The 25,809-nt window shown below is 47.1% G+C and overlaps 1 protein-coding gene across 1 annotated transcript in view; it reads right to left on the bottom strand.

Annotated features, from left to right (window-relative positions):
* TNIK (TRAF2 and NCK interacting kinase) overlaps positions 1-25,809 on the bottom strand; it is a 167,361-nt gene that overhangs the window by 54,202 nt on the left and 87,350 nt on the right. The window contains exons 3-9 of the mRNA XM_074153949.1: positions 25,107-25,163; positions 20,217-20,342; positions 12,655-12,765; positions 10,191-10,281; positions 8,679-8,809; positions 4,193-4,247; positions 3,429-3,507 (exon numbers count right to left, since the gene is read on the bottom strand). Coding sequence (XP_074010050.1) covers positions 3,429-3,507; positions 4,193-4,247; positions 8,679-8,809; positions 10,191-10,281; positions 12,655-12,765; positions 20,217-20,342; positions 25,107-25,163 — 650 coding nt within the window. The remainder of the gene's footprint in view (positions 1-3,428; positions 3,508-4,192; positions 4,248-8,678; positions 8,810-10,190; positions 10,282-12,654; positions 12,766-20,216; positions 20,343-25,106; positions 25,164-25,809) is intronic.

The raw sequence follows: 25,809 nt of genomic DNA, 5'->3' as shown, positions 1-25,809 counted from the left end.
GGGCAGAGGTGGGAATGCGGCTGCGGGTGACGGAGCCCAGCCCCTCCTCACAGCAAACAGTTAAATTCAATCTCAGCTAAAGCAATTTCAGCCAAATCTTTAATAAACAAATTTCTCTTAGTCTCAAGTGTTGCATATCAAAAGTTTTCCTGGAACTAATTTCACCGTATTATGAACCCAAGAGAACAGGGATTTACAAGACAGAAAGATGTTGACAGGCCACTATATTCTATGTTGCTTTAGCAAATAGGAAAATGAGTGTAAATTAATGTCAGAAGCCAACAGATACTACAGAATTGCATTAGAAGTAAAACAATAAGCTTTCAGGGATTTTACTTTTAAGCTGTCAGACTAAAACTGATTTATCTTTTAAGTGCTAATCCATACAAATTGAGATGCAAAAATAAAATATGCTACTGGATCCAATTAAATCCTCCCTTCAGCTTTATTAACAAGCAAATCTTCCTTCCCCACCTTGCCTCAAGAAACCCCGTGTCTCGGTGTATTCCAGAAGGGACAATCCGTGTGATATGCCAAAAAAATCCGCTTCTAAAATATGATTCTCCCCTGTTGGTGTGAAGCTGGAGAGACTCAGGTCCTGGACACATGGTCCAGAGCACCTGCAAACATGGGCAAGGTGAAGCAGCTAAAAAGTTATGCTCCAGTAAGTGATGGGTTTGCCCATCTCCTGGGGATGGGTGTCCCAGTGTCCTGTGATGTCCTAAGACACCTTTGCATCCTTGAGCCGGCTGAGCAGCTATGGATGGGGACCACCTCATGCCTCTGGTTTTCCTGAAATATTCCTCTCCAAAAAAGCATGGCTGTCCAGAGGCACAGTTCAGACCTCACCAGGGCTGGAACAGAAGACAAGGGCTTTCTCCCTGGCTCTGATCCGGGAGGATACCATCACACATCTCATCCTCTTCCCCAGGCCTGTCAGCCCATCTTCATGAACCACGCGCTCCTCCAGCTCCTGCGGTTTGCAAAGCTTAAATAAATGTTTGTAAAGTCTTTGCAGCTGCTCAGATGGAAAGTGGTATCGCAGTGCAAATATCACCTCATTAACAAAGAGGTTTTGTCATCTCTTAAGGCAGGGCTAGGTAGTGTGTATGGGAACGACATCACTAAAGTCCAAGTTCATTTTACCTGCAAAAGGCAGGAAGAAGAAAATAAAGCTTCATTGCTGGATGGTTTTAGTTGGGAAAGAAAATGATACCAAAGACTCTTCAATTTCATAGGAACGCAGCACTATTTTAAAAGCGAGTTCAAGGATTAAGTAGGCAACAGAAGTATTTTTTTTCCTCTCTGGGAGTCTCAATTTGGGGCAGCTTCCATGCCTGCTTTCCCTCTCAGATTTCTCTCACTTTCCCTCAGAGGTGCTGGAGTCACTCTGCTGTTTCTGTCACATGGGGATAAAGATGGCCTGCCCACTTGGTGTACTTTCACGTGTTGCTGCACACAGAAGCAGGGATGAACTCAAGGTTCAAGTTGGACCTTTCTTCATTTTCTTTTTCTCCTGTGGTCTCTGCTTGTGAAAACCATTGGCTGCCAGAGAGCCACTGGTAAAGCCTAGTCAAAAATCTCCAGCCTTCTTGGGTTGGGCTTACAGAGCTCCAGGACCCACTCTGGCCAAGTCCGAAACCTCCAGCTGAGAAATGAGCTGAGGACAGCAAGTTTGCCCGGTGTCCCACTGATAACGGTGAAAAAAATTGGTCTTAATGAACTGGTGGAGTCGTACTGGCTTGGAGTTTCATCTGGGTCCTTTGGAGTTTCTTATTGCAATGAAAGCTTGGAAGATGGATATAGGTTTGAGCTCTGCTTGCTCATGGAGGGGTAGCAGAGGCCAGGTAAGCACCCTTGGAGGGGTTTGAAGCTGGAGTTTCATTAAACTATGACTTCTAAAGCAATCCCTCTCTCAAAGGACCTGGGATCCCATCCCTGGTGTGGGCAGAGCAGCCCTGGACAGACCACAGGCAGACACCAACATGGTTCACCACCGTGAGATGTGCAAACCTGAGACAGGAAGGTGGTGCCAAGCAACACCCTGGCTCTCACAAAGCACATCCCGATATCTCAGAGCAGGGAAGGAAATACTACTTCCACACCAGCTCCTTTTTACCTTAAGGAAATAGGGATATGTTCTGCTCAAAACCTGCCTTCCTCAGCTCCCTTTGCCTGGAGGATGAGGAAACCTGTGCTGAAGAAACAGCACTTTCTTATGAAAGATAAACTCTGAATTCTTACAATCCATTTTGTGCTGTAGCAGTGAGAGTACAATGAAGTAGGAGACTGGCGACCTGGTAGAACACAAGCATATAAACTATTTTCTCAGCTGACTAATGGTATCCTCAAAAGGCTGCACAAGGAGAACGAGCACCTTTGACACCCTCTGAAGAGCCAGCCAGGAAAGGTCCGTCTCCTCCTGGTTTGGTACTGGAGCAGCTGATGATCGGACTGACAAAATTAAGATGCCTCCTGCCAAAGCCTGGGTGACTTTTTAGGGGGCTGACCCTAAAACCCAACTCCATGCATCTGATGCAGAGCACTCCAAGACCCATCTTGCTCCTCTCCTCTTCCAGCAAGAAAATACCTGCTGCTTTGGCACAAAGTGTTTTCAATACCTAGCAATTACTCTTATTTTTTTTTTCCATTTTGAAAAGGATAATGAGCATAATTTCAAGGAATAAGGCAAACATTCCCTCCACAAGCCCAGCCTATCTAGGACCAAGGGGCAGTGGTGTCTTTCTCCCATCTGGCAGATCTTTCCTGACCTAACCACTGCTGAACCTGGAGCAGTCAAACAGCACAAACCAAAGATGAGTGTTTTTAAGGACTCTAGCTCCATCGGTACAGAACATACAGTAACAAAACAACATCTGCTGGGCTTCGGGAATATTTTTCCTACGGGTTTTATTGGCATGCTGTGCTTTTTTTTCAAAACAGTGATGTATTTTTTCCTGCGAAATTTTAAAATAAAGCCCAAACTAAGTACAAATCTCCGCATTCCTGGGCCTTCAAGATAAACTATCCTTTTTTTTTTTTTTGGCCTGGATACATGTTTCCACTTGAAAACGGAACCTGACTGGAAAGAAATGGGAGCCAAGCGAAGTGTCATCTGGCTTCGGGCTGCGCAAACCGCCTTGGAAAAGCCAACTGTGCACCGGGAAAGGGCAGCATCAGAGAGCATCCCCCTCTCTGCCTCCCTGGGAAGCTCTCCATCCCACGGCGCACGACTCCTGTACACCAAATTGCCTCTCCGTAGCAGATCAGGATCCAAACCTGCACTCACCGGAGCGATGCCAGAGACCATCCCTGGCCCTCAGAGCTATATAAATATAAACACCTAATCCCCAGCACGCCCGGGCTGCAGAAGTAAGTTGCTCCAGAGACCTTTTTACAGCCGTTTGAAGATGGAGGAAGAGACTCACCACTTCTTTGATTTCAACCTCGGGGCCGGGTTGCGGGGGATGAGGAAGAGGGCTCTCATGGGATGCATGTCACAGAGAGCTGCAACGTGCAAGGAGAGGCATTAAACACGGCACAGCATCTCACAGACATCCCCCCCCCGCCCAGGTTTCCTAAAGACAGGCTGCACACACAAACGGGGAGAGCCGGGTTTCCTCTGAAGCCACAAGACCCGCATGGCAGGAGAATTTGCAGAGACGACCCCCTGCAGACCCAGCCTGGAGCTGGGATGAGAGTTGATGTCCCCAGCCAAGCGGCCTGTGTGTCCCCAGCGCCCTGCCAGTGCTGACAGCAATGGCACAGCTGCACCACGTGCCACCACCCTCTCCTTTATTTACTCACATTTGTAAATCCATCAGTAAATACTGACCAGGGCTGGGAAGCAGCGTTTTACCACCTTCCAGTCCTCCCTCCCTATCTTCATCTGTATTTTCATTTGATGAAACTGAGTCCCAGAGCGCCCAAGTGACACATCAAGAGTCATGCAGGGCCGTGTCCCTTTGCTCACTGCCCATCCTGTCCCCTGGGCCATGCTGGCCTGGCAGCTTTGTCCCCACAGTCCCTGCAAGCTCTATCTCAGTAAGCCCAGGCTGTTTGGGAAAACCTTTGCATGGGAAAAGCTTTGCACGGTGTTTCTTGCACAGAAGCGAGTGCCGGCTGGTGCTCAGCAAACCCCGGCACGTTACAACCCAAGGGTTAATTAAAGCAGAGCGATGCATCTACTTACGGGGAGCGCCTTCTGCCATCTCGATGGCTGTTATCCCCAAAGACCACAAGTCACTCTGTAAAAGAAAACAGAGGGACATACGTGATGCAGGGGAGCATCGTCACATTGGATGAAGTGGGAACCATCTCGGTCTCCCCAGCCTGGGGAGCTCAGCACTGTGAGCTGGGTCTGTCTCCTCTGCAAGCCCCTGGACCCGCACCTTAGGAGCTTGTCCCCTCCTCCTGCCGCGTGTCAGGGCTTTAGAGGAGGCTCCCAACACCGCTGTTTATCCCCAGATTTATTTCAAAACTTTCAAGGCATTTTCGGTGTGGGACACGGCCACCTCGCTGAGGCACTGCTCCCAGTAGCCGTGCCTGGGGAGATGCTGATGACCTGAAGGTCCCCCTGATGAGGCCGTCTTAATGAGCCCTGTGCACTAACGAACAAACTCCTGGCTCCCAGATGAGCTGGTGACAAACTAATCCCTGGCTTCACGGCTGGGGTAAGCAGCAGACCTGGCTGCCAGCTCCCCGCTTAAAGCTGGGTGATACATCCATGGATTTGATACAGATCCACAGGAAACAGGCTGCCTGGAATAGATTAAAAACGTGAAGTATCTTGAGATACCTCAGGAGACCCTTGTATTACAGACTGCTCATTAAATGGAAGCTTGAAAAGTGGTGTTTCGCAAATGAAAGGAGAAATGGGCACTTTTATTTACCCTGTTCCCAAGCCCTGCTCGGCCCACATGGTTGGTTGAGTCTCCTGAACGATCAGAGCACAGAGAATGTACCTATTTGGGAAACTCCTTTGGTTTCATACTTGTATCACTTTTCCTCCAATTTTTTCCCTTGCCAACAGGGATATCTGTATCCCCAGCTCCCTGCCAGAGAGCAGCGCTGAGCTCCCCTCCAGTGCCTGCTCCCCACCCCACCATCACTGATGAGCTGTGGCTGCACCTCCGAGATCTGGTAACGAGCCCCAGAGGACGGCTCTGCCTTCCTGGACCAGACGGGGAGGCAGAGACAGTACGTGCCTGGCGAGAGAAAACCAGCACCTTTCCCTAACGGCACTGCCGCAACTTGGTTTTTTGGCAGAAGGCGGCTAATTCATTATTCTGGACACCGTGTATAAGGCTGCTAATGATTCACAACCCGGCACCCGATGCATTGGGAACAGGACCCAGACTAATTTTGGTGCCTTCACCTCAAGCGCAGCCTCTGACACATCTCTGGGACATCTCTTCTGCCTGAGATGGGAGGGCAAGGGCTGAAGGTGCAGGTGCACAGGGGACCAGAATAAGCCTGATGTTTGCTGGAGACCACCTAACCTCCAGTTAGCAGATCAAAACCAATAAACACATTGCGAATAGGTACATCTCGGGGTGGAAGGGATGGATTCTGCCTTCCACCCTTCCACCTGCGCCTCCAGCTCTCGCATCTTGCTCTCTGCCACGTCCCTGCAGCCCCTCTTTGTTTCTCCTCTCGGTTTCAAGAGCTGCCCTTTCCAAACTGCCTCAAGCCTCTAAACTTGCCATTTAGAGAGTAAATCCCAGAAAGGTTGTTATTCCCAACACAGAGGCCCAAAAGCTTGGCCAGAGCTACAGGCAGCCTCTAGGGACTGCAAGCACCTTCTCACATACGCCATCCAGGAAAGACCACTTAGATTTTCAATTTCAAGGCACTTTTTCTCTCTCTTTTTTTTTTTTTTTTTTTTTTAACTCAGGATCTCCCTTAACAAATGACGTCCTTGCTCTACATCTTTGTACCTGCTTAAAAATTCTCTCTCAAATCTCATTTCCAGCCCTTTCGCAGGACAGTCTCATCCGTTCTTTGTTTCTGGTCTGCTGGGATTTCTGCCGCATACTTAATTATCGCAGTCTTTCCACATGATTCAGCAGGCATGACCCCTTCCCTTTGGGTTGCCGCTGAACTCCTTCCAAATTCCTAGTGTGTCTTTCCATATCGAGGTGCCCAGTATTATACAAAGGATGCCAAGTGATCTTAAAGCTGGAGCAATACAGAAAGGGATTATCACCTCTCTAAGTCTCCCAGAGAAAGCAGAAAACTCAGTGGGAAGCACACATTTTATAATGATCTGGAATTCAGGGTTGGGTTTTGGGTTTTTTCTGTGTGTGTGGGTTTTTATTTTTGAGTCTGAAAAGCTTTTCAGTCCACGCAGCAAAAAGACACCACGCTAATATATTTGTATTGTCTTGACTTGGGAAGGAAAGCAAGCTTCCTTCCCCCCTGGCTTTTTGATTTTAAGCTTATTGACCAGATATCTCTAAAGAAAAAAGGAAGACCGGCTGGGGGAAAAACCAATAAATAACCTCAACAATGTGGGGTTTCTATTTGTTCTTTTTTAAAGTGGTTTATTTTTCTGAGGAGGTATTTACTGCCTCCTTCCATAGATTACACAGGCATCTCTTTCTGGCTAAGAAACCAGTGAGATCAGAGGCTTTTTGTCCAACAGATTAAGCTCACGAGGATTCCTTTTTTCACCCTGTAAATCTCATCTTTTGTATTCCCTATTTTAAGCCAGTCGGCTAAACCTGAGAGCATCTGATTTGCATCCCTTTTAAAAAGAAGTAATTGTCATTTACATTTTCCCTGCTGCCACTTCAAAGCCAGAGCATCAGGTGCAGGGATGTGACCCGGGGTACGGACTAACGTCCAGTGGCTCCTCTCCCCCCCCCTCCCCACATCACCACGGGCTCCGAAAACACCCTGCAGGGAGCGTGTTGGCAGCACCCAGCCTTCTGTTTCATACCCCCAGCCAAGGGAAAACGGTCAATGCCAACTTCAGAGACGCCGAGCGCCCGGCTCGCTACGAGCCTTTGATCCTTGGGGACAATAGAGAGATTCTGGTCCCGGCGCTTGTGCATCAGGCAACGGCATATTAAGTGCCCTAGTTATTCTGGAAAGAGGAAAAACCTCAGGGCTTTCTGAGGGTGGGAAGCAGAAGAACTCAGTCGTTTTTAAAAAATAATAATAATAATAAAAAGCCGGGATTAATTAGAGCATTGCATCGTCAGAGGCAGGCGGCTGCCATCGGAGAAGCGGCGAGAACGTCTAGCACGAAGCTACTGCTACCAAGCGCTGCCATCAGCAGAGTGGAGGAAACGCCCGTTGTAATTGGTTAATCAAAGGGAATTAAGTAATTGCAGATTAAACTATTCCTACATGTCCTTATCATTAACAATTTATGTAACCCGGAGTCTGAACTCCGACTGGAGAGCCGCTCTCTGGAAAACCATCAGTTCAAAAGTTGACTGATGCACTTAAATAGCTGCAAAACCAAGGCGTCGCTTGCCTACTTTGAAATCCTTCATCTCTTAAAAATTTCTCGGTGCGATTGGTAACTGCACCCCAAATGGTACCACGATGGTGGGCTGTTGCACTATTATACTGCAGCGTCCAACTGTTAGAAAGCAACTACCTAGCTCCAAACCAAAGGGTCTCAAAAGTCCTTTTTAAGCATTACCTTGTGAAGTGACCTCTCAGCACGCCCATGAACAGAGGTACAGTGAGCTTTAGATACGTCTCAGCTCATGTGTTAGTGCCTTGTTCTCCTCTCTGGACACGCTCAGTGGGTTTGGAGCTAGAAATTCAAGTTCTGGATGCTTCAAAACACCAAGGGACAAAACCCAAGGGACGTTTCTACACACACGCGTGTCCAGAAACTTGCAGTAAGGCAGAAATAAAATTAAAAAATATTAAGCTCTCCTCGCTTTAAACATCAGACCTCGCTGTAGTTTGAATGGGCAGGTGGGACTCACAACCCTCCTGTGGACCTGTGGCGGGGCACAGGGCTCTGTGCCACTTTACAACTCAGCAGCGACGTTGTGTGCTGCCACCAATCCAAAAAACACACTTCAAACGGGCAACAGAGACATGTGAAAAGTAGGTCAGCCCCCCAAAAGGTCTGATTGTGTGGCAGCCCTCAGATGTCCCTGCGAACACCAGCCTGCTCGCCAGAAGATGTGGTTTCGCCCTTTCTGAACGTGACATGACCTGACTTCTCTCCATAGTAAATAGAGCAAATACGGCATGTTTGACTGTAGTATTTAAACAGGCAGCACTGAAAAGCAGGCTGGCAGGTAAGAAGCCTCAGCCTGGCACCTTTCTCAGTGTGGGGAAAGACTTCTTCACCGGAAATTTGGGCATGTGAACAGCCCAACAAAAATTCAGGTTGGACCTGACTAGGCATCCCAAAATCCCAACAGCCAGAAAGGAGGAGACTACGCTGCCGCCTACCAGCATTATTTTGCAGAGCTGCAAGGATAAACTGAGTTCCTGAGTGCTCAAGTTCATGGTACTGGGGCACAAAATCTGAGACCACACCAAGCACCCTCTTCAGATGTTTACGATAACAACTCTCATTGCAAGCAGAAACACAGTGCTGCTTTAATTCCTTGCCTGCCTTATTCGTGAACATGCAAGAGTCTGCAAAAATTACATCTGTAACGAGGTACAGAAGAGTAGGAAGATGCTCGTTTAGGTACCTTGAAGTCGTAAGTGGCATCGGGATTTTCGTCGCAGGCAATGACCTCGGGGGCCATCCAGTAAGGCGTTCCGATGAAGGTGTTTCTCCTGCCCACCGTTCTGTCCAGCTGAGCGCTGACACCAAAATCCACTGTGGATCAGATCAACAGGGCATCATGGTAAGGTCGGGGACAAACCTCAGCAACGTTCTTCTGTTGATTGTACAACATTAAGTTCATTCAGGCCAACTCCTCTGCATGGTCAGGAGAGAAGGACGAGGCCAGAGACATTCCCGTTTGATCTCTGCCAGGATCAACAGAGGTCAATCAAGGACAAACCTGATCATCTGATGTCCAGGTTTTGTACAAAACCCTGTGCTTTTTCCTCCTTGCCAGGAGGCAATGAAAAGAAATCACAGTTCCTCATACTAATGAGAAACAGGGTTAGCAACATGAATAAGTAGCAGCCTTTGTTCTGTGCTTTCTCATCTGAATTAAAGCCTGCCAAATTTTGATAGAAGCCTCATTTTCCTACCAAAATTCTTGCTGGAAATGGCAGAAATGCAAAAGGCGTAAGGAACTAAGGGTCAAGGACAAAGGCCCATAGGGAAATGTCAAGCAGAGCTGCAAAATGAAGCAAAAACTGATGAAATCAAATCAATGAGAGAATACTCTATGGTCCACTAAGTTCACTTTGCGCAACACAACGGTTGGAGATTTGCCCTGGAGAATTTGCCCTTGGAGGGGAATCTTCACCAGCATAAAGCCAAACGAGCTGGTGGTGCCATCTGTTAAGATGGGGTTTCATCCTGCTGTACAGAGAGAGGAGAGACATGGGAAAACAAGGCTTGCACCTCATTTTACCAGTGTAAAAGATCTTTCATCACTACCATAAATTAAAACATGCAAAGGCAGCCTTAATAACACTGGTGCTGGACAAGTGGGGATTATCAGCACATTATCTCTGCTGACCTGGTGTCTTCCAGATGATCTTCATGTGAATGCCTGGTCTTCTCCAGGGCAATTAACATCGTTTATGAAATTCGGAGTAGTTCTTGCAAATTAAGCTCTCTCCAACAGGTTGGCTTGGAAAAAAACATCTGGATTATGTGGCACTAAATTGGCTGGACTATGATCATGGAATCATAGAATGGTTTGGGTTGGAAGGGACCTTAAAGATCATCTAGTTCCAGCCCCCTGCCATGGCCAGGGACACCTTCTGCTAGACCAGGTTGCTCAAAGCCCCATCCAACCTAGTCTTGATCTGATGGTAGAGCTGCCCAAACTACCTGTCTGAACAGAAACACAACTACAAGCACATCTTTGTAGGCAGAACTTGGCCATCAACCACCAGCAGTTTGTCGCACAGCGCTTGGTCAACATCCAAGGTCATGTTATTGAGGCTGGCACATGAAAAAACACACAGCAGCTCTTAGTATCCATCCCCTTTCTCCAAGCCATGTACAAGTCAGGTTTGCTGCTTCTCTCCAGCCAGCCCTCCTGCAGTTTCCAAGAGCTCTAACCCACTCTTACCTAGTTTAACTTCTGCGTTTTCCGTCAGCAATACATTCTGTCCCTTGATGTCTCGATGAATTACTTTGTGCTGGTGTAGATGACTCAAGCCCTAGAGAATTCAGAGAAAGGTTAGAGGAATCCAAGTTCAAAGCATGTTATTTTCTGACATTCCTCCTCAACCAATTACGTTCCAGAAATGAAAGATTCACAGTTGGAGTTAAGCACTTGAGAACGCTTTTGTTTATCGTGTGTTCAAAACACTGTCCTGTGTCACACGCTGGGAGGACATGCCCGGCAAGCGAGACGCCCACCAACGGGCTCTATGTGCCACAGTGGGTGCTCTCCATAGCAGGAGATGGGAACCATCAATCCTATAGGTATTAAACCCAACCTTTTCAGTTTCTGCAGGAAAATATTAACCCAAATTCCTCCGTTTCTCTAGACATATTTTCCCCCATGTGCTCCCTTGCCTTAGGGAGCCACTTCTGTAGCAGAAATAATAGAATGCTTTTGTCTCCTTTCTGTATTCCCATCATCCAGAAAACGAAAAAAAAAAACCAATAAATGGGACTTCAATACACTGAAAAGCTTATATTAAAAAAAGCTACCATGCAAATACAAATATTATAACTTGCACAAATCCCTAATGGAGTTATAGCTCAAATTAAAAGCCTGTCTCAAAGGCTAAAGGTAAACTAGCTTTTCTGTTCTGCTTTTTTATTAGCTCATTAATTTCTTTTTGCAACCTACATGTTTATTTCGTTCACTTATTATTTCAGTTTCAAAGTAACATCCACCTATATTGCCAGCTTAGTAAAAATATGGATTACTTCAAAAACTAATTTTGCATTAGGTTTACATTTCACATTAAACATTCATATTTGAGGAAGAAAATAATTTCTGCTGTCACTGTTGGTAGGTATTAGTCATTTTACACTCGTTACCTTGGGGCAACACCATGGAATAGATTATATCTGTACAGGAGCCCTTTTTTTAGCCATGTTATACCCGGTTAGAGGCACCTTTGTGCACTGGAGGCAAAGTGAAAATGTCACTGAATTTCAATAAATCCTTTAGCAAGATGGGATTGAGCCTCGTGTTAGAATTACAACTGGCCATCGATGTCTGAACCAAGACCGAGTCACCTTCTGCAGCACGAAGGTGGAAGCCTTTCATCACCTGAAACCCTATGGAGGTCACCAACCAACCAACCAACCAACCCAACGCGCGGCCAAAACGTGAGCGATGACACTCGATGGTGGCCCTGGGACACGAGTCAGCGGCTGGGTTCTGACTCACTGCCAGGGTCTATTTTAAGAAGTAGGCTCACAGAGCTCATATATTTAAAATAAGCCCATGTAACTGTGCTTTCCTGGCACTGAAAGCAGTGTCCCTACAACAACTGATTAGCTACAGCGCCAGCATCTTCTGCATACCATGCTGGTGTAGATGGTGACATTCAGGGTCAACAGAGAAGTGCTGTCACCCCCGGACACCAGCGGCAGCGACAGTGTCAGACACCTCCTTTCGGAGCAGTCATTTTGCCTCATTCTCTTTCATAGAATCATTTAGGCTGGAAAAGACCTTTAAGATCATCGAGTCCAACCATTAACCTAACACCTGACACATCCACCACTAAAACATCTCCCTAAGTGACACATCTATGCGTCTTTTAAATACCTCCAGGGATGGTGACTCAACCACTTCCCTGGGCAGCCTGTCCCAATGCTTGGCAAGCCTTTTGGTGAAGAAATTTTTCCTAATATCCAATCCAAACCTTCCCTGGTGCAACTTGAGGTCATTTCTTCTCATCCTATCACTCGAATGACTCTTCTACAGGTTTCCTTCACGTGCCTGATATTTCTGTTTTCTCCTGAACAAAACCCCTGTTCACAGAGCAATAGATTTTAATGTCGGAGCAACCATTACGATCACATCATCTGACCTCAGTTGTGCAAAATGAAGAAGGCCTTTTCTGAAGCTGCCATCTCCCAGTACAGGAAACTCTGGCACGGCCCATTTTAAGACGTTCCAGTCCAACATTTATCTTGTGGGTATGAAAGCTGCAGCATCCTCATTAAAGCCAGGGACATGTGGATTTAATAAAACATGGGGTGGTTTTTAATCATGAAGATTCTTTCCACCGACTTTATCAGTCCTCACCTTTCTGTTAATTGAAAATGTAGTTCTAACGTAAATAAATCCTTGCCCTGTTAATACTAAAGGACATTATATTTTTATTGAAGGAAAAAGAGGGTTAAGAGTCAGGGAACTAACAGAGCTAAAGGACATTAAATAGGGCTTATTTATTATGCATCATACAAGCACATGAATCATTCATGCCTACCGGCACCAAAGAGGCTCCAGCCCATGGCAGGGCGGCAGCCACGAAGCCTGTGGAGCAGAAGGCTTCCCATGTCCCCCAAGCACCAAACGTGATACTCCATCAACCCCTGACATTCAGCTCCCTTTGGACACATACCCGTAAAATCTCTCTGCAGATGTAGGCGATCCACTCCTCCTTCAAGGTGTTCCCTTTCGTGTTCTTGATGAGGTCGGTGACGGAGCCTGCGCCGCAGAACTCCATCACCAGCTGCCAAATGGAACAAAATCACAATTACTGCAATGACACCGACAGCATCCTGCAGGCTGCCCGACCCCGGGGTAGGACCATCACACCAGCAACACCACTGCAGAGCTACTGCAGCGCTACGCAGAGCCACCAGGACATAATCTTCAACCTATCAGCTTCTAATCCACATGGTTTTTGTTATAAAAATGAAACAATAAAAGGCTGGAAGGCCTGAAAGGCTTGTTGCTTCTCCAGAAGGCTGGGAACAATAAAGAGGAATCAGTCCAGTGCTAAAAATCAGCAGGGGAAATTGGAAAACTTGAAATCTCAGACCCCACCGCTACATACCCTACTTTCTACTTATGGTCAATCTTCAGCACCAACAGCAAAACAAGCACAACTCTACCTCTTGCACCTAAGTTCTTAAACTCTGAAAATGCGAAGCCAACAAGACAGACATCAGAAAGCTTCCTACAACCTTAAAAACCAGGTATTCTTTTCTTTCTTTTTTTTTTTTCTTCCAGGAGGTCTTTTTTTTGGACCGCCTTTTTGAGCTGGAAACTTTTCTCAAGGACAAGCTTTTCAGACAGCTGCAGGCTCTCCAGGAGAGAGATGGTGTCCTACTCCTCAGGTTGGTTCAAACGAGACTAGGAACCGCTGCTTGTACCACTTCCGAAATTTCATAACATCTAATATAAAAGTACAAGGATCTAACCTGGGCCTGAACTTAATCTTGTCATTGAGCAACTGTGAAATAAACCTTATAAAAATAGCACAGGATGCGCATCTGCCTCCCAGGGACATCACGGATCCCCAGTGCGTGCAGGAGCCATCAGCGTGCTCCAGAAAGCAAGCACAGCCCACGTATGCACCAAGTCTCCTCCAAGACCTATAGAAGTGTTTCTCTCAGATGTGAAGCCACATTTTCCAATTAGATCAGCTTGCTACGAGAAGATATTCCCTTACAAGTCGTGCCTTGCCAGATTCTTCAACGTGCATGTTTAAAGTTTCTTATCACATGAAGCTTACATGGCATTTAATGTTCTCCAAGCAAGTGACATCACTTTATTAAAAGCATGGGCCAAGAGGAGAGAAACAGAGCAGAAGGGTTACTTCTAACCAAATTTTTCAAACGTAGGGATTTAAAAGACTGTCATAAGTAAACGATCATAAAATCCAGAGTACTGCTATAAACCTTCGGGTTAAATAAAATACTTGAGCAGACTATACCTTAGTTGGCTTTGACCTATCTTTAGTTTTGGTATTACGTTTCTCTTCTCTTCCTAAACTGACAGCTGAAAAATTCTTTGTATATCCCTGTTGCGTCAGGAAACTGGCTTCAAAAGAGGGATGTGTGACTCGCCAAAGCCTGCCCTGTGCAAAGGCAAGGAATGCTGCTGCGGGGCTCACAGTTCTTTCACCCCAACAGGAGATCTGCAATCCAGTTGGGTCACTGGGACACAGCCTAAGTCATGGGGAATAATGGAACAACTGGTTTTAAAGTTGCCTTTCCTCTCTTTCTTCCCTTTGGCCGATGGACACATGGGGAATATCAGCGTCTGCATGTGTTTCTGATTAAATGAGCATTTGGGATACCACGGCAGCAAGCGTGTAAAGGAAAATCCTGAATAGCTGAGCCAGCCACAAACACTTTCCAACCCAAAAGGCTGCCCTGTTCATTCCCCTTCCATGGAAATCCATCCACAGGCTCTCACCAGGGTTTGGAGCAGGAGGAAGAGGAAAGGCATGCTATGCTAAGTATGGCAATCATGGTGCTTAAAAGGAGATGGAAGAAATCCTATTTATTAAAAGTACACAGTGCATCCATTAATTTGCCAGATTATCTTTATGGAGCTGGCAGTTCACTCGGTCCTCTCCCCCTCTCCTTGATTTCCACAGAGCAAAGATTAATTTTGCACCAGGCGGTGAATAATACGGCTACCTGCCGATGTATCCCAAATCTGTAATTGCGAAATGTCCTGGAGATTAAAAGAAAAAAAAACAAAGAGAGGGAAAGAGAGAGATGAACCTAAGAGCGATATTTCCAACTTGGCTTTTTAGGAGCTGCACAGTCCCCTAACATCCATAGGAAAATATCCAGCACCAGTAGATCTGGCAGTACCTGCAGGCACCAGGTCCAGTTGGGCAGGAGACGAGGGGGCTCAGCAAAGTGCATGTGCTGGTAACAGGCACTTCCCGAAGGCTCTGCCTCAAGTTCTCCAAGAAAACAAGCACCAGAAAGATGAGGAGGCTGCCTGAGTATCTCTGTCTGCGATGCAGAGCTGATGGATGCCCGTTTCCAGAAGGTTTGGATGGAATGGGAGGAAAGCTGGCTGCTGTGGCGCTTTGCGCCTTTGTTCCTCAGAAGGAAGAACGCTACAGAAGACCCACCTACAGCTTCCTCCAAAGAGAGGAGAAACAGAGGAGATGGCTAAAGAGTCACCAACAGGCCAGGTGAGATCTCACCCACAGCACTGCATGTCCTGCTGGGCGATGGAGCCCAAGAACGATAAATGCACACTGGAGCAGGCACAGGGAGATGAACAGGTCTTCTCAAAGCACCTAAGGACTTGTTCAGCCAGCCAGGGGATGGATGGCCATGGGATATGAGCATATACCGTCAACAGTATGGACAGGTAAGCACGAGAGAGGGAGAAGAACAAGGTAGATACTGGCATAATATCAATATACCAACACCCTATGGGTATATTTAGGTTGGAAACCATCAAACAGCCTTCCAGGAGAAAAGAAAAGGGAACAAAAGTTCCACCTGATTTTAGGACAGAGCTTAGAATACTTAGGAAAGGCTTCAAGTGGCACTTACACTAAGATACTTTCTCACCAGTCCTGTGCCTTTATGTGAGTGCTTTGCCCTGCACACACTTGCATCATTACCAATGTTGTTAAAGGATGAAGTCATGATGGGGGTAAGACAATAAACTTGAAATGCAGATTGAATCTTTATTAACCATAATTAAAATTATCATCAAGATGGGCTAAAGGTAAGATCATCTTCTGAAATTTAATTTGCAAGGCCATTTATTGAGGAAGTATTTTTAAATACAGTTCATTTAGCATTTACTTAGCTCTTCATATCAGAGTGACAGCAAACTTCATAAGCAAGGCAAATTCAGAAGCAGCAGCTGTAAATCTCCGTGTCCTGCTGTCTCACAATTTTTTTCTTTAAAGAGCCTTTGCAGCTTTCAAATCAACACCACCACTTTCCCTGGTCCGGAAAAGGCCAGTAAGACCTCTGTTCCCATTGCTGATGTTCATTACCTGGAATGGCTCAAACCTGAGCATCCCCACCACGGGTCCTGAGCGGGGTGAAAGCTTTGGGGACGGCAGCAAAAGAAGCTGGGCTCACAGCCTTGCGGTGTTTCCACCACTGACATCGCTTTGAAGAAGAGCGAGAAGGAAACGGCATTGGCTTACTCAGCCAGAAAGCAGCAGAGCATCTCTGCTAGCCCCGGGGCTCTCGGTGGGGGCCAGAGGAGCACTCCAGGGCTTGGGGGGACTAGAGAGAATTACAGCTCAACCAAACCCCATCCCCTCTCAAATGCTTAATGATTTAGTTCCTGCGATGCGAGGTATCAGCAACTGCCCCAAAATATTCTTCAATCCTGCTCCCAGCTGCAGAGGTGCAACCCAGTGCTTCCATGGCTCATGCTCCATTTTCAACGGGGCTATCTGTCCCCATTTTTGCTCTCCAGACCCCTGGAGTGACTCCATTCGTACCACCTTGCAGTGATTCAATGGGTCCCTACGGCTCGACACGGTGACAAAAGCACATTGCAACTACGCAGTGACAGTCCTGAGCGTTGCACGGCTGCAGCGATGCCATCCCGACTTAGCCTTCAGCCCTGAATCACCCCAATTCCTTCTTCCCCAAGCCCCCCCCAGATTACCCACTGCAGAGGATGCACCGGTGGCCACCCCCACCGGCTCTGTCCCCTGCTCGCCATGAGCAGGTACTTGGCAACCTGCCTGTTAGCAATTTTCCCCCCCTTTCACGAGGGATGCAGCTCCGGGCGCAGGCAGGGTTGCCATGGCAGCCATCCATCGGCAGCCAGTGCCGCTGGCCCCTGGGGACCACATCGGGCAGGCTCTGCCCTCGTGGGCTCCCACTCAGCCCCCATGCTCTGCAACCCCCTCTCTGCCCACTCCCCCATGCACGGCTTCAATACAGCATGGATGGCAAGGGCAGATGACAAACATCCAGCGTGGTGGCATCCCTGCGGATGTACACGGCGTGCTAATGTATGGGAAGGAAGCAGAGACCCTGCAACTTCCAGCAGCCATCAGGGTGGGCGATGGGCTGAGGAGGGGGTCCTTTGGGATGGGGTCACCTTCCCTATGAAGTTCACACTTCCTAATCAATGCCCCATCAAAAAAAACCCACCCCAAAAATCTCAAAACATGCCCCCTCACCCCAGGTTATGTACATCCTGGTAACCTATACAGTAAATCTGAGATATGCAAGGGGAACTTAATGAGTTTAACTCAGTAAAGAAGCAGTTAATGGATAAACTGGGTCCTCACCATCCCCTGGGTCATTTCCCCAGGTTCTGTAGCCCATCACCCTCTCATTTCTCCCTTGCACCGCAGACTCCCCCGGCCAAGACCCCCTTGTCTTGGTTAGAGATGGGCACAATCCCTACCGAAGGTCCACAGCATCCCCAGAAAGTAACACTTCATCCAACACAGGAATAAGCCTACCTCCTATTTTTTAATTCTTTTTTAAAATGTTCCACAAAGGTTATCCCTACGACTTTTACTACCTTTCTGTAGTAATTTGTAATGCGCATCTCCGTTGTTGTCTGCTAAAATACGCTCCGTGCCTCCCTCTAATTTCAGGAAAACCTGTCTGTTTAGTAAAGCCCGTCTTTCAGGGCGAGTGGCTGCTATCGAATGGAGCAGCCAGCACCGAAAGACCTGCTCATCACCGCGGCAGAAGCGATGACAATACTTCATGTCAGAAGCCTGCCGCATTTCCGAGAGATCTTAATCTCCACTGAAAGAGCTCCCTGGTTTTTATTTCCGTATCAGCCTCCCGAATGTCGATAAAAAGAATTACTTGGGCATTATCAGAAACCGTTTTATTTCAACAAAGGGCCAATGAAAAATAAACAAGCCTTTATCTGCACGGCAAGACTGATAGAGTTCGCGCGAGTCCTAATTCAATCAGATCCTGAAACAACAGCTATTTAACACAGCGACACCAGCACACCTCTCCTCCGAGGCTGGGGAGCTTTGCCGTGAAAACCTCCACCAGCCCCAGCACCGCAAATAGACTTAAAAAAACCTCACACCCCAGCACTCTTCAGGGCAAGGAAAGCAGCTTTTGCAGCACTTTTCTTTTCATTAGCCCATGAGAAAGGCCCCAAAATTGAGAGGAGAGGTAGCTGGTCTGGAAGGAAATTCAGATTTATCTAGTCTGCCTTTCTCAGGGGCCAAGAGAGAAGCAGCAGAGCCGGGTGATGAACACCTTCTCCCCTTGCACGGCTGGGTGACCCGCTGGGGAATAGCCCAGGTTCTCCTCCTGACTTTGGGCATCTGAAGGCGATACAGCAGGTACAGCATCCTCTGCGGTTTCACCGTGACGGGGGTTGATGAAAGAGCCTCTCTTAACCCAAGGAGTTGCCTACTGAGCTTTTCTTTTTGGAAGTTTGGGCTGCTATGGCTGGGCAAATAATTTAAAAACCATTATTTTATTAACACTTGTCTATGCCAAGAGCTCTTTGCACTGGAGCTGGGGGAAGGAAAAAAAACAAACCCTCTTCCCTGGTCAGACCGTGCTAACTCCAGACCCAAGCAGTGTAGCCCAGCTCTGGGGAGGGCTTCTCTTGCTATTAAGGGCTTTGGCACACAGTTGGTGGGGTTTCCCCCCCGCCCCCCCACCCAGGCACTCATGCAGCACAAGGGCAAATGTTGTGGGTTGGTTTTCTAGTTTATTTTATTTTATTTTTTTTTTTAAACAGATTATAAACCAGCTAAAGCCAAATGGTATTTCACGGGACGAAAAGGCATTTCTCAGCCTGACCACTTTCCCCTCGCTGAATCCCAGGCCAGCTGCAAAGAACATGTTTTTTTAAGAGTTCCCACCAAAAATAATCCCAACACCCAAGTAAGAAGAGCCCCCGGAGCAGAAGCCCCCAAGTCTTCCCAAAAATTCAGTGTACCAGAAAGTCTCGGGTAACAAAGTGGCGCAGAAGCCCACCAGCTCTATTTTCGTCCCAGGAGGAATGTCCTTCAAAACCCCCCCAGTTCCCACTGCCCTGGGTGCTCTGGCATGCGGATGCAGGGGCAAACACCTGGAGCCACTGAACCTTTTGCTAAAATAAAGCCCGGATTATACGGAAACTAAAGGAAAGAGTGTTCTGCTGCTCTTCAGCATCTCCACGGCCTCCCAGACGAACCATGGGTATTTGTTACCCCTGAAAAATTAGGCTCTAGCGATCTTGTTCAGGCACAGAAAAACTTTGGAAACCGCATGTGGATAAGTCAAGTCAGAATTGATTGGATTTACAAGACTGTGAGGAAATAAACGCTACTTAGACCACAGGACGACAGCCGGGTTGTTATATTTCAGATAACTCAAAGGCAGCCTTCCCTTCAGCGCTGCCCCAGGCTCTCAAACTGCTGCTCGGACACCCACGGGCTGCTGCTCCACAAACTCAGATCAGCTCAAAATACAGCACAAGAACTTGAATTAACTTTTCATCCCCCTCAGGGCAGCACCCAGAGCCCCAATCCATGGTGCCTGCTGCCCTGCCTGGCCCCCGCGACCACCGAGGGGGTGGGCTCCCACCCCCCGGCTGTCTCCGGAGAGAGACAGCGGATTTAAACTCGATCCTCCACGGCCTGGGAATGCAAGAATTAATAACCGAGAAGCAGCAGGAGGAGGCAGGCACGGATTTACGGAGAGGCAAAGCAGCTTGCAGCCCCTCAGCAGCACAAGGCATCTCCACAGACCTTCCTGCCCTCCCTTCGCCGCCCCCCTTCTCCTCTATTCGCCCGCTCTGGCTCCGTGAAATATTAAGCACGAGAAGCAGAGCCCAGAGCTGGAAGGAATCACGCGTGCCCAGCATCTCCCCCTCCCCTCATTCCCAGCCTCCATCTTCCCAGCAACACTCCCGGCTCCCTCAAACTGGCTTTTTGGGGTTTTTTTAATGCATTTATTTTCATAGGACAGAATCATTTGCAATTGAATACGGTCACAAAGACGTTGTTAATAACAATTCAGAATAAAAATGTTTTTTTTTTTTTTATCATCAGCCTGCAAAGATTTTATGGCAAAAAAATGGAGAAGCATTTTGCAGCACAAGAAGAGGCTTTTCGAAGCCATGACTTTGAAAAAGAGAGATGCAAAATAAGGCTTTTTGTGCAATACAGGTGGTGGTAAGAGGACAACACAGAGTAAACCATTTGTGTCAAACCCCAGTTGTTTAAAAGAAAAGAAAGCAACTTACCCAGAGCTGATCATCCATTCCTGGTGGGTTCTTTTTAATAAAAGCACCATAATACGTAGCGATATTTCGGTGGTGAGAATACTTCTTCAGCATGTTGATTTCTTGTTTGATCTCTTCCTCTTCATCCTGGGATGAGGTGAAAAGAAAATTAAAACAAAACCAGAGGCACTAAGAGACTGCATTTCACAGGCTCCCAGTTCTCTTCGTATGTGGGTGAGCTTCCACACACCCCGTTTCTGACTGACTTTGCCTAAGTTTCCTTGCACCATTTTTTAAAGCCACTTTTTGCAGAGGAGCCCTGGGAGCCTGATGTCTGGACTGGAGACTAACGGGTTAAACGTGGGCCCCTGGGCAAAAAAACAAGGAGAAAACTCATGCTTTGCCACATTCCCCATCACATTTCTGTACCCTGAACTGGAGAGATTTTCAGGCAGGGTGGAAACCAGATGGTTCCCAAATGATTCAGACCATGGTGTCTCCCCTAGAACAGGATCCTGAAGGTCCTAGCAGAGTTCAAGGTGGGCAGCAGTCCTCTCGTATGGGTTAATGACCCACCATCCCTGTGTGCTGCTTCAAACCCTGCAGCACGGGTGGGAGCAGAGCCCTGGGAAGCTCCTGAGCAGCTGAATACCTGTAGGCATAGGTATCGACCAGGAGGGTCTGGTCAGGAACTGAGCTCTTGCATGGAGATGTGCTCTCCATCCAGAGGTGCACCAGTGTCAAACGCTGGCATCACAACCTAATTACATGTTTTCAGGTGTTTAGACATCCCTCCATCTTTTAAAACTAATTCCATTATCATAATTTACATCAGCCTTGAGTTGCTCTGAAGCTCAACCATACTGGGGTTACACCATCAGCACACCCTTCTAGACCCATCAAAGGCCCAGGAGGACGATTTTCTGGAAACCATTGCATGGCAGAAGTGCTCCTGCACTGTGCATCCCAGCCGCCCCACACACTGCTCCGGCCCACCCTGGAGGTGTCCCTGTCCTCACCAGATGTCTGGGGACACCAGGTGTTATTGGTGGTGGGGTGGCACCAGGCAGGGACCCGGCAGACGCTGCCTGTCCACAGACTCTGCCAGACTAACTCAGTTGTGGTGAAAAGCACCATTCCCGTGGGCTGTCATCATCCCTCTCCATCCTGTCTGCAAAGCAGCCGAGGCAGGGGAACTGCATCGACACCTTGATGTCCTACCTCTTTGCTTTCACGACCATCAAACATGCCCTGGTTTTATTTTAAGCTGACCGACTTCCAGCCCGCTGTAATTCCACAGGCCGTGGAGCAGCGGTTAGTGCCTTGATGTCGACGAGCTTTATTATAAAAGGGCTGTTAGTTCTTTATTCTTCTTTATTACCCTCGTGTCCCTCACCTGCTTCATCCTGACTTCAGTGTTACAAACAGGCAAAGGACAAGACACCCCGGTGAAGAGCGAAGCTGTAGGAGCAGCTCTTCTTGAAGAGCGATGCTCCCTGAGCAGGTGTCACACAACACGGACAGAAACACGGCTTTCTTCCCAAAATCCCATGGAAAGTGATTTAATGACTACAGTCTTCCAGAGAGAATTCAGGGAAGAACAGTGAAGATGAGGACGGGAGGAACAAATAAAAGTAGCAGCGAGGCAGAGCTTGTACAAACAGCCTCCAATTTTGCTAAGAATACGGAGAGGAAAAGCACCAAAGAGGATGAGGAACGGGCCCAAACGTTACAAGGAAAACCCGGGGACTATTCTGGAAGACCTTTATCACCTCTTTCCTTCAAGCAGTCAACACAACTTCACTTGTTTTCATTTGCCCAGGAAAGCAGGGAATATAACTCTTAGTTATCAGGCCCCAGAGATTTTTTTTTAATTTTTTTATTGAAGCCCTTTGCAACAAAAAAAGCAGCTGATGCTCACTGGTGCTGGGAGCAAGGAGGAGCGGTCAATGCAAAATCTCACCAGCTCCCTGAGTACCACTACCTGGGTCTTCAGTTGTCCCCCACCTCACGCCTGGTTCACCAGGAAAAAATAAAGATAAGCCATAGGGACACTTGGTATAACGTTTTAATCTCGAGTCCCTTTTCAGGTTGAAGTATTCAAAATGGGGGAAAAAAACCACCCCAAAACCTCAGAGCTGTGGATGGCACCTGAGGTGGGTCTGCATGGCCAGGCTCAGGCGTCTCCAAGCCCAACCTCCTGCTCCAAGCAGGACTACTGCCAGCGATCACCACCAGCAAATCCAGTGAGGAAGGGAAGAAAAAGGAATTATCGTAGCGAGCTGCTGTGACTACTCCAACCCCCAAACCGACAAAACCCACAAGCCCAGGTTCTGCTGCCACCCTTTGCCTCCATCAATCGATTCCGTTACATCAATGGCTGGAAGTAGGTCACGCAGCGCGCAGCAGGACCAGCCCCTGGAAAACGAATCCAAAGGCTTAATTTGGAGACGGTGGCTGCCCAAACTGATCAAGTGCTGTAATTTGAGGGCCTCAACGCTGCAATCTTCCCCAACAGATAATTAGCAAAGGCGCAGCAGATGAGTTAAACAAAGCATCGTCAGGAGCCTTTGGGGAGGTTAGTGCAAGGCACAGGGTCAGGATGAGATGTTGACTGGGAGCCCCCTTAAAACATGGGGGCTTTACACTCCAAAAACTTCCTCCATGAAACTGCAGGTGGTTATGGTTGGGATGACCACACTAGTTCTGTTCTCTGTAGGCTTCTGAAAAAAACATTGCTACCAGGGACATCCTGGAAAAGCAGGTGGGATGGAAGATCTGGATAAAACGAAGCAGTGGCAGCACTGAAATTTGTGCATGTCAGGAGGTGGTGAAGGACTGGAGTGGACAAAGTTGGGTTTTCACCAACAGCCTTCACACTGAGCCCAGACCAGGTGCCAAACATGGCTGTAGGCACAATTCAGGGACCAACTTTAGAAATAACTCCAGAAGTGATTCCCGGGACCATTCCCCACAAAGTCTGGAGGATGTGGCTCTAGATCTGACTTCAGCATCAACAACTATGAAGCCCAGTCAGTCCCCTACCACGTCACAGGTTTGCTCTGTCTTCACGGTGGTCATCACCCCTCCTGCTCAAGCCTGGTCCTGATCTCTGAGCAGCTTTCTGTTGGTGACTATGGGCCGGTGGCATCCCTTCAGAGGACATGGAGGTCTCACCTCTCCACCTCAGCTGATCCCACTACCGCATGCTAGAATGCTACTTCTCCACTCACGCAATATTGGGGCCACTCAAGGCTGAGAAGCCACCACACAGGGTATTCAGTGGGGTAGAAGAAGCAGAAGAGAGCCGAAGCTCAGTTGGGGTGCTTTTTTAGAGGACTGACTTTAAAAGTTTGCATGTTATATATTATAAGAGAAACAGCTGGCATGTTTTAATATGGCTAAAAGCAGCTTAAGGGGAAAATAATTAAATATCCAAACAACGCATCCCATGCCAAATATCTGATTTACTACCTTGGATGTTCAGAGACGTGAGACCATACTTGGAAGATAAAGGTTTAGATCAGGGGCATCTACTTAAAGACCTGGCTGAAAATATTAGTTATTGGGCAGGATCAGATTTGGGATACTTTTCTCCAACATCTTTGCTTGGAAGTGATGATATTTTAAAACCACCAAACCAAGTGTGGACTCAGATTTAAGCCCCTGTTTGGCCTCAAAGTAATATTCTGATTTCTCAGTTTAAATTTGTTGTAACCTCATCCTTCATCCCATGGGGATCTCACCGCTATTCATGCCATGGGATTAAGTTTGGTGGGTCTGCCCATTCCCTCAGAGCCTGCTTCCCACAACAACCGGATAAATGGTATTTGTAGATATTACAATCAAACAGAAACAAATCTCATTCACAATTACAGATTATTTCCACGTATTTCACTTGTTAGCACAAAAAAAAAAAAGAACCTGGGTGAAGGTCCTGTAGATATTAATATCACACCACAACATCTAAGGTATTTCAAAACATACTCCTGAGACCAGCTGACTGCTTTCACAGCAATTCAGCTCTGCATGTGCTGAACTCCTGAAAGCTAATGAAAGAGAGTAATTCAAAAAATAAGGTGAGTAGATTGGGAGCGAATCCTAAATTTTGAAATGTGTTATTCCAGTTAAAAAAAAAAAAAAAAAAGAAAGATAGAACACACCAAAAGACATTCTTACTCCCAAAACTGGCATTATTTATGTAGGCAGGAACTTTGGGAGGTGTAATACTGCACTTAAAAAAAAAAAAAAATATTCAAGAAAAAGCACTTTCATGTCACCCTCCTAAATGCATCTGTTTAGGTTTTCAGGGATCATAGCAATTCCATTCATGTTTCCTTTTGTGGCCACTGGGAAACGGTGAAACCATTCTTTCCCCTAAATCCTGTTATTCATTTAATAATTTGTAAATTCTTGATTCAAGTTTCAAAAGAGCCACGTTTCTCAGACCAGGGTGGTGAGTTTTTTCCTCTTTATCAGTACGATGCACCGGAGTAATTTAACTTGTGCAGTAAAGTTATTCATAACAACACCTGCACAAAGTTTCCGTGAATGAAAGCTTTTTGGTGAAAAACATGGATCTGAAGAAACTGAAATGTGTTATAAATACACAATCCTGTTGTTACAATTTTCTTCAGATTTTATTAATGCGCTCAAAAGAGCCACTGCTGGAAATGGATGCTGCTTTCTTTCAGCACAAAATTACTTAATCTCCAAAACTCTTCCAGATTTATTTTCCTCTCGCACATTTATTAAAACCAAAACCCCTTAATGGCACATTTCACATTTAAGGCAAAGGGGATTTGCTTCCCAGGAACGCAAACCTTCAACAACCCCCACACGTTATCACACCCCGTCCCCTTTCCCCTCTTATCTGTCATGTAAGGATGCAGGAGGAGGAGGATACATTACCCCGGTGACGTCCATAACCTTAATAGCAGCAAGCTGGCCCGTTTTAACATGACGACCCTGCAAGAGAAAAGGGAGAAGTTTGTTTGTTTTGCTCGGTGGCAATGTTTTCCTCGCAGCAAACAATCTCCTTAAACAATCTCCTCACCCTGGCAGCATCCACACTTTTTTTTTTCTTTTTTTTTTTTTTTTTTTTGCTTTTTCAAGAGCATCTTCACAGCAGCCATGATGGGAAAGCAATTCTCTCCCCTTCCTCCTGCCATTACAATTAATTAGTAAAGGGCCTTCGATGCTGTGTTTTCCTGGCAAACAAGGGCTGGAAATATCCTTTAATGCTCAGCCATGCAAAAAACCAGCTCGGGGCCTCTCCTGAGCACAGAGCATGACTCGGCTGGAAATGGTCTGCTGGAACTGTGATGATGGAGATGTGCTGGTACCCACACGACACCAACTTCAGTCCCCTCACGCCCCAGCCCCAGCTCTCACGGACCTGGGGACACCCGAGGGACGTCATATGGTACCACTATACGCTCTGTCTGCTAATTTATTTGTTTTGCAAAAGCCTTGGTTAGCAGACTAGAGGGGTTTTTAAAATGGGATTTGCTATCTAGAGGAGAAGCTCGAGAGCCAGCATGGAAAAAGCAAGTGAAAAATTAGCAAATCACTGCCATGAACTGTTTGTCGCACAGTGCTCGACTACATTAAT

The sequence above is a fragment of the Numenius arquata genome, chromosome 9, assembly GCF_964106895.1.
Source record: "Numenius arquata chromosome 9, bNumArq3.hap1.1, whole genome shotgun sequence".
NCBI lineage: Eukaryota > Metazoa > Chordata > Aves > Charadriiformes > Scolopacidae > Numenius > Numenius arquata.
Note: the sequence above shows the minus strand (reverse complement) of the source record. Positions and strands in the feature narration are given on the sequence as shown.